Source organism: Triticum aestivum, chromosome 4A (genome assembly GCF_018294505.1).
Source record: "Triticum aestivum cultivar Chinese Spring chromosome 4A, IWGSC CS RefSeq v2.1, whole genome shotgun sequence".
Taxonomy (NCBI): domain Eukaryota; kingdom Viridiplantae; phylum Streptophyta; class Magnoliopsida; order Poales; family Poaceae; genus Triticum; species Triticum aestivum.
This window is the reverse complement of record NC_057803.1, coordinates 597,902,800-597,911,579: the sequence shown is the minus strand read 5'-3', so window position 1 is coordinate 597,911,579 and position 8,780 is coordinate 597,902,800. Positions and strand designations below refer to the sequence as shown.

At 44.1% G+C, this 8,780-nt stretch overlaps 1 protein-coding gene across 2 annotated transcripts; it reads left to right on the top strand.

The window, feature by feature from the left end:
• The first annotated feature begins 4,877 nt into the window (after positions 1–4,877).
• On the top strand, positions 4,878–7,758 carry LOC123082484 (histidine-containing phosphotransfer protein 2). Of its 2 annotated transcripts, XM_044504814.1 has the most exons (7): positions 4,878–5,028; positions 5,123–5,238; positions 5,325–5,393; positions 5,747–5,828; positions 6,495–6,566; positions 6,966–7,038; positions 7,446–7,758. In XM_044504814.1, exons 1-6 carry the CDS (start codon positions 4,969–4,971, stop codon positions 6,990–6,992), a joined length of 426 nt encoding a protein of 141 aa, XP_044360749.1. In that variant the 5' UTR covers positions 4,878–4,968; the 3' UTR covers positions 6,993–7,038; positions 7,446–7,758. The 2 variants fall into 2 exon arrangements, with proteins under 2 accessions (XP_044360749.1, XP_044360750.1); XM_044504815.1 differs by lacking the exon at positions 5,747–5,828.
• Positions 7,759–8,780: the final 1,022 nt, after the last annotated feature.

Here is an 8,780-nt window from a genome sequence, read left to right as displayed (position 1 = left end):
TATTTTTCATGTCAAACAATGCTAATTTCCATGTCATATGTATGTTGTAGACAGTAGAGTAAATGTTATATGGTTAAGTTAGGATTCATCCACCATTTAGCTCACTATCATGCACCCTATTGCATTCTATGGCTCGAATCATTTTCATTCAAGTTAAACTTGACTATAATCAAACTTGATCAAAGCTATTAATAGAGTCATAGTGCCACCGAATCGAGCTCACTAGTGCAACCACACTTTCTTGGATGAGGATGTTCTAATTCGCTCTATTATCATGCCTCTCGCCGGTGCCTCTAACGAGGGAATGTTATGTGCACGTGCTACCCTAGCCCAGTAGGCGTCAATAACCTTTTGAGCCCAAGTTTTATAGTATCGAGGTCCCCGTTTGGGACGATAAAGTTTGGTTGGCCACGGCGGTGGCGGCCACAAAGGTGGCGGATTCACGAGTTGACATAGGGGTGACCCATGGCATAGCCCAGACAGGAGTTTTTCGGAGTGGTCGGGAGAGTGTATATAATAGATTGGTTTTGTTGGAACCTCGTTAGTCCACCCGAATGGGAGCATGAGGCCATGAGTTCCATAGTGTGGGTACAGTGTACTAGCCTATGTAGAGTGTATAATCTATCGATAGCCACGTCCTCGGTTATGGACACAGTTTGTAGTAGGTCACACTATGGGTCAAGATAAATAATTAACTTGCACACTTATGAACCTCGAGCTTGCACAAGAAGAAGTCAGTTGATCTTGAGGTGATCGTGTGTTGATCACGATGGTATGGTTGCTATCAATGGTGGTTACGAGGTAACCCTTGAGATGGGTAAGTTGGTCCAAGGGACCATGACGGTATTCCACTCTTGCACACTGCGATTGGTAACATCATGCTAATGATCATGTTTAATTTGTTCATTCCATGTTATTGTTTGTCATTTTTGCTGTGAGCTTGCGACTACATTCAAAGTACCCACCTGGTGCGTCATGCCAGATGCAGGAGAAACCGTGCAAGGAGTTGAGGTTGATCGGTACTTCACGATCTAGGCTGTGTCCTAGTAGTGTCCTTGTGGCATGGAGTTCTGCTAGCTCATTGTTTCGCTACTGAGTAGTTGTATCCTCTAGCATCAAGGCCCTTGAGATGTTTAATAGATAATGTACATAGTGGAGTCGCACCGTGTGTGCCGCTTGGCCTCGCTTTCTTATGTAATCATCAAACCTATGTATCCGCAAGAGATCAATAAAGCGGTTATGTATGTACCAAGTTGTTATGTGTTGCCAGAAGACTTGATCTCTGGGCTGTCAATGCAAGGTAAACCGGTTACTCTGAGCCAGGGTGCCACAATTTCAAATGTTCCCAATGAAGGCTCCATGCTCTGATGGGTTCCCTGCCCATTTTTATTAGCATCATTGGGATATTTGTGGTAAAGAAGTAATAGAGGCGGTTTTGACAATCGTGAGAGGGGAAGATAGACCTGAATGCATCAATGATACAATTCTGGTTTTGATTCCAAAGGTAAAAAACCAAACCCTCTTAACAAAATTTAGGCCTATCAGTTGTGCAATGTTTTATACAAGATAGCTTCCAAGGTTATTGCAAATAGATTGAAGCAAATTTTTCCTGATATCATATCTGAGGAGCAATCAATTTTTGTCCTTGGAAGAATGATCACGGATAATATTATTAGTGCATATGAGTTCTTACATTTCATGAAATGCAGCGAGGGAAAAAGTTAGTAGCTACTATGCTTTGAAGCTCGATATGAGGAAGGCATATGATAGGTTGGAGTGGGACTATTCTAAAGCCACGATGTTGAAATTGGGGTTTTCTCCTACATGGGTACAAATAGTTATGGGCATGGTTCAGACGGTATCTTTCTCGGTTCTTTTTAATCGTGGGATACTTGATCAATTACAACCCAAAAGAGTTATCCGGCAGGGAGATCCAATATCCCCATATCTTTTCTTAATTGCAGTAGAGGGCCTTTAATGCCTCCTGAAATCCAGTTCTTCTTCATCACGCTTAAGTGGCACCAACAACTTTGGCTGTGAACCATCTACTTTTTGCAGATGACAACATCTTGCTTTTTAAGTCAAGTCATGATTGGGCAGTTGAAGTATCAAACCTACTAGAGAATTATTGGTTGGGATCCAGACGAAGAATAAATCATGGCAAGTCCTTTATATTTTGCAATAGAGAGGATGCCCTCAGGCTCTCAAGGAAGATGTCAAGCATACTTTGAACGTCTAAAATGAGTCGCTCAATGACAGGAAATTGTGTATGCCAACTGATGTGGGGCAGTCCAAGAACATGACTTTCAAATACTTACGTGACAGAGTTTCGGAAAAGCTGAGAGGATAGATGGAAAAGCTCCTGTCAACTACAGGTAAAGAGGTTTTGATAAACTCTATGGCATAGGCAATTCCGGTATATTCCATGGCCCGCTTCTGTTTCCCGCGAGGATGTTGCGCGAGTGTCACCTCTTCAATCCAACAATTTTGGTAGGGAAGTAAACATGGGAGAAGGAAGCCATGCTGGGTCTCATGGGATGTTACGATGAGACCGATTATTTGAGATCTTTAATCTAGCCCTACTTGCCAGGCAAGCCTGTACCTTGCTAGACCATACCGGTTCTCTGAGTTCATTAATCTTAAAAGTTTTCTACTATCCAAATAACTCTCTTTCTGATGCAACCTTGGGACCACACCCATCACAGATATGGCGGGCTATTTTGCATGGGAAAGACATAACGACTCATGGTTTGATATGGAGATTAGGAGATAGAGAATCCCCTGATATTTGGAATGACAACTAGATAACTAGAGAGCATATAAAGAGGCCAAGAACTTCACAAATACCACAGCCGCCGACAAGGGTCGCTGAACACACTGATTACACTATGTCGTCAACGGATGAACTTATTTAATCGTAACTTATTCCCATTGATGCCGAGACTATATTGAAGATCCCTCTTTGCACGAGACATATATCTGATTTTGTGCTTGAAGTGAGGATAGAAGGGGTATGTTCACTGTGGATTCCGCTTACAAGATGATACAGTGAACCAAGATCAATAGAGAATCATGGCTGTATGAGCAGGGCGGCCGATCAAACTCAGAGGCTGATTGTCCAGGATGGACAGACTTATGGCATATAAAAGCCCCTCGAAAATCAAGGTGTTCATGTGGAGATTAGCACAATACTCACAATGTCCTTCTTCATCATAGAAACATGTCGACGATGAGTGCTTGTTGTTTGTGCGGGTCTAATGATACGTGCAGGCACGCCCTGCTGAATTGCTTGGTTTCAAGGAGCATGTGGGCACTATCATACGAGCAAATTGTCGAGCGGTTGAGTCTGAATGTAAATGATGACACCAAACAATGGCTATTCACCATGCATGAGGTGTTATCACATGAGGAGGATTTTATCATGTTTACGATCACTTTTGCGGATGATATGGGGAGCTGGGCACAAAGCTATACATGAGGAGATATATAAAAGTCCTTTCACTTTTCAGGCTTTTGTGCAGAGTTACTTAACTAAGCTGAGCGCTACCCAAAGCAATGGTGAAGGTCAATGTGGGTTCGGTGGTTGGACCAGGCGGCACTCGAGGCGCAATGGGAGCTATATGCAGAGATCAAGCATGTAATTTTCTGGGTGTGTCAGCCATTGTGTTCCCACATATATTAGATCTTGCTACTGTCGAATCTTCAGCAATAAGGGTGGCACTTGCGCTTGCTGATAATCTCTATGAGAGGAAGATTCAGGTGGCTTCAGATTTCAAGGTAGTGTTGCAGATATACATCAGAAGAGCGCAGCTATATACAGAGCAATCATACATGGATCATAGATCGGAAGGCTACTTTTACTAATTGTATCATTAGCCATGAATTTAGGAGCTTGAATGTTGAAGCTCGCAAACTCGTGAAGCATGATTTATTCTAGGGGTTGACCGCCATGTTTGGTTAGGTCTCCCCATAGCTAAAGTTGTCTCGCCTTGCTTCAAAACTATAGGGCGTGCGCTGCGGCTTTGACCTAACAGCCTCCGTTTGCTGGAATTAATCGGAATAGGTGAGAACAAAGTGACGAACGGATGCGTAATGCGTGGGAATCTGTTGAATAGTTTGGGCCGAATTCTGAAGAAAGTTCAAAGCATTGTTTGATGAGCCTGCGTAGCATTAGTTAGTTGGTCAGGTAAATGCTGGCCAAGCCAATGATGCTTAGCTGGTCTTTTTGAATGATTAGCCACACTGGGACTGAGACACAACCCAAACTCCCATGGGGGGCAACAGAGGGGAATCTTGGACAATGGGCGAAAGCCCAATCCAGCAATCTCGCGTTAGTGAAGAAGGTCAATGCTCCTTGTAAAGCTCTTACGTCGAGTGCGCGATCACGGCAGAACTAGAGGAAGAAGCCCCGGTAACTGCGTGCCAGCAGCCGCGCTAAGACAAGGGGTGGGGGGCAAGTACTCTTTGGAATGACTGGACGTAAAGGGCATGTAGGCGGTGAATCGGGTTGAAAGTGAAACTGTGAAAATCATAAAAAGTGGTGGAATGCTCTCGAAACCAATTCACTCAAGTGAGACAGAGGAGAGTGGATGGTCTTCTATTCGTCCCTATAAGCATTGTGAGGGACTAAAGTTTTTTATGAAAGGAAAAGAGATTAAAGTTGAAACAGACGCTCACTTCCATGAACACGTGGACACACAACCGGTGGTTCCATGCCTGAATGCATGATGCATGCACGCATTACGCACGCGGGCCGTTTCCAAGCTAACTAATGGCGCCCGGCCGACGACGCAGTACAGCTAGTAGAGCACTCGCTGCCAAACGCCTACGTGAGAGACCCTCGTGAGCCCAGCTATACAACCTCCGCTCCTCCTCGATCCCGTCCTTGTTCACTCCGCATCCGCAGCCGAATTTCCCCCATCTCCACCGCTCAGTCCCCCGGACCGCCGGACTTCTCCTCGCCTTGCCATGGCAGCCGCAGCACTGAGGGCGCAGCTCAACGCTCATATCACCGGCATGTACACTGATGTGAGGCCCCTCCCCTCCCCTCTAGTCGTGTGGTTGTGGAATTTGGCCTGACTTGGCCTATGAGTTTGCCTTGCCGTGGTTGATGTCGATCTAGGGTGTCATGGACGAGGACACGTTCGAGGAGCTGCGGGACGAGGGCACCGCCGTCGAGGTCTCCCGCCTCTTCATCTACGACGCCTCCAAGATCATCGACGACATCGACATCCTGATGTCCGCCCCCCACGCCCTCTATCATCTCTCCCTCTACTCTCTGTTTGGTACTGACTTATCTTAATTATCTGCTCTGGAAATCGCAGGGAGGAGCCCAAAGTGGACTTTGATGAGGTGGAAGCCCTGACGCAGCATCTCATGCGGTGCACCTCCAGGTGATGACCAACATAAACCCTTTCTCTCTCTTCCACCTGCTTATTTTTAACTCTATGTTTGTTTGCCCACTGCGTCAATGTCGTGCGATTCAGATCTGTTTATTATACTGGGCGAGTGATTCTTATTTGTCGGTTGCACTGCCCCATAGGCGTAATTAGAAGAATCGAGTTTAGTTGCGTTTAGTGTAACGGAGTTACCGGTATCCCGATAAATATCAATGATGAGGATAAATTGTTGTCGTTTTCGGAATATTCCTGGTATTAATGATCTGCTATTCTGTGTATTACTAATGGTGGTTTTTCTAGTATTAATGTTCTGCTATTCTATGTATCTCTAATTGTGTTTTTTCTAGTTTGTCCACGGCATTGATGTTGTTCTTTATTTGGATGTGTCGGCACGGGGTGCGTACCTCACGACACGGCCGCACAATTGAGGTTCGTGTCATTCTACAGGCGCCGTATAGCCATAGGTAGAAGAGATGAGTTTAGTCATATATCGTGTAACAATTTTTTTTGGTATTCTTCCCAATTTCAATCAAATCATATAGCTTGGCGAGGGGAACTTTTGTCGTTTTGCAAATGTTTGTTCTACTATCGTGTCTGTTCTTTGGGCAATGCCATAATTCTAGTCCGAACATGAAATAAATTGTTGTTTTATAAGCATGGCTGGTATTAATGATCTGCAATTCTACATAACACCAATGGCCATTTTTTCTGTTTCTCCATTGGAACGGTGTTGTTTCTATTCAGATTTGTCAGGCGCAGGGTGTCTACGTCATGGACGTGATTCGGGTGTCGTATATCGAAAATTAGAAGACCTGATCGTAGTTGTGTCTCGTGTAGCGGATTTGTCGGTATTCATGACAATTTCATGGTTTGTCAAGAAAAACTTTGTCGTTTTCTGAATATTTCTGGTACTACTGATCTGCCATTGCACATGACGGCAATGGTGTTTTTTTCTGGTTCATCAAACAATTCATGGAGTTGACAATCATGATAGGAAATGGCTCCTTGGGAATATTATTGAGTTGACGTCTCAGTTTAAAATAAGTTTGATAAGTTCCTAATTTCCTGATCTGCATTTTTTTTTGCATGTTTCAGTGTTGGTGCACAGCAAGTAAACCTCGCCTGCATGCACTTCGGCAATTTCTATGCCATACAATACAAACATGGGTCAGAACTCAACAGCTTATTAAATATTGTTACACAATAATTATTCACAACATTGTTTTTCAATGTCTCCATGTAAACCTACCAGCTCATGTTGTCTTTTCTGTCGTTATTTTCAGCTCATACCAATCTAACATTGTTAAGAAGTAACCTGATTTACTTTTTCACTTCGTCTGCAATCACATTGTTGATATTACTCAGTTCATTATCTGAATATGCTACATTTTGATGGTTCTCTTGTAATTTATTGGCTCTAGACTTCTGTTTATCGCACAACTAAATTCATATATGGCTAGAGGTTTTTCTCTTTTGAAGCATAGGGTTACAATTTTTGAACCATTTCATCTCAGTTCTGTTAACCTCTTCAGAATCTGACAATGTGGTATTTTTGCATTATTTCAGGTGTCTCATGTCATTGGCTCTTGTTAGGAATGAGTTCTAAAATGTGCGACATGAGTTGGAGATCATGATGCAGGTAGCACCTTATGTGCCTAATGTTGGATTTTGATACCAAATTCCCGCTAGTTTCATAACTCATAGATTGGTCATATTAAGATAGAGAAAAGGGAACAATGTTTAATACTTAATCTAATTCTTTTGACATTATGATTTGGATCACTTAGTTTGAGGTACCGAAAAGTCTCATTTAGCCGTTAAATGATTATGTGGTAATTTTGTCATCATGCTTGGTAGATGCACATGGTAGCTAAAAAAGTGGTAGAAATTCTTTGTTTCCCAGCTTAAATTAAGCTTCGCCAAATGCGCAAATAAGAAACTAGCTAACTTGTAACATGGCTGATTAGTGAAACCACGTGACTTGAGCATCATTATGTGCCATAGACTTATCTTAATCATTGACCTATTATTCATCTTTTGATGCAGCTCGAAGAACAGATCGCGGCAAGCGGTCCTAACTCCTAAGTAGCGGCAAGTGAAGGGGGGAGAACGTGGCCCCATGCAATCCCTTGCATTATGTGTTCCATGTGTCTCCGAAGATGTAGCGGTTTTCAAAGGGTGCGCGTAAAACTTAGATGAATATTCTCGTGTCGAAACTTTGGGCTCGTAACCCTGTGAACAAAAACTATTGTCGTGTGTTGATGTCAGTGTGAAGTCCATATTTTAGTGTGTCGTGGATGTGTTGCCGCCCTTCCTATGGGCTGTTTATAAAACCTATACCTGGTTGGTTGGTCCTCTAGTGACTTTGTTTTGCTGTATGTTCGGTTTGTTTTTCTCTATAAGCAAGTCTTGTTGTTGGTTGTTGTCCCCAGAGTGTAGCCAATCACCATATTTCCGCATGTTAAACATGTCCTTTCGGTCTGAAATTTCAGCGTGGCCTCCTTATAAGAGTACGACGACACCACGAGCAGTAGCCAGAGGAGGGAAAAACAGAATGGATGGTCTGTGAGGTCACATCCAGGGATCACAAAGCTATCGGTTCGCGAGACAGCGTGAAGAGCATCTCTGGGCTTAGGTGTATTTGCATTGGTACGAAAAGTCTGGGCTAATTAAGTCGCCAACTACAGCTCCAACGATGATCGCTGGAACATCATACCGTAGGGCCCAGCTCAACGCCCATATCGCCGGCATGTACACCGAGGTGAGGCCCCTCCCCTGCCCTCTAGTCGTGTGGTTGTGGAATTTGGCTTGACTTGGCCTATCAGTTTGCCTTGCCGTGGTCGACGTCGATCCAGGGTGTCGTGGACGAGGACACATTCGAGGAGCTGTGGGACCAGGGCACCACGTCAAGGTCTCCCGCCTCTTCATCTACGACGCCTCCGAGATCATCGACGACATCGACATCCTGATGTCTACCCCGATGTCTACCCCCACGCCCTCTATCATCTCTCCCTCTGCTCTCTGTCTCGGTACTGACTCATCTTAATTACCTGCTCTGAAAATCGCAGGGAGGAGCCCGAAGTGGACTTTGACGAGGTGCAAGCCCTGACGCAGCAGCTCACACGGTGCACCTCCAGGTGATGACCATCATAAACCCTTTCTCTCTCTTCCACCTGCTTATTTTTAACTCTAGGTTTGTTTGCCGGCTGCGTCAATGTCGTGCGATTCAGATCTGTTTATTATACTGGGCGAATGATTCTTATTTGTTGGTTGCACTTCCCCATAGGCGTAATTAGATGAATCGAGTTTAGTTGTGTTTAGTGCAACGGAGTTACTGGTATCCCGATTAATATCAATGATGAGGATAAATTGTTGTCGTTT

What these genes read in the sequence shown, in the direction of transcription:
- LOC123082484 (XM_044504814.1), top strand. Translation starts at nt 4,969, where the DNA reads ATGGCAGCCGCAGCACTGAGGGCGCAGCTCAACGCTCATATCACCGGC. An exon ending in TCACCGGCATGTACACTGAT is followed by an intron (nt 5,029 to 5,122) that starts GTGAGGCCCCTC and finishes ATGTCGATCTAG; the next exon opens with GGTGTCATGGACGAGGACAC. An exon ending in GACACGGCCGCACAATTGAG is followed by an intron (nt 5,829 to 6,494) that starts GTTCGTGTCATT and finishes TGCATGTTTCAG; the next exon opens with TGTTGGTGCACAGCAAGTAA.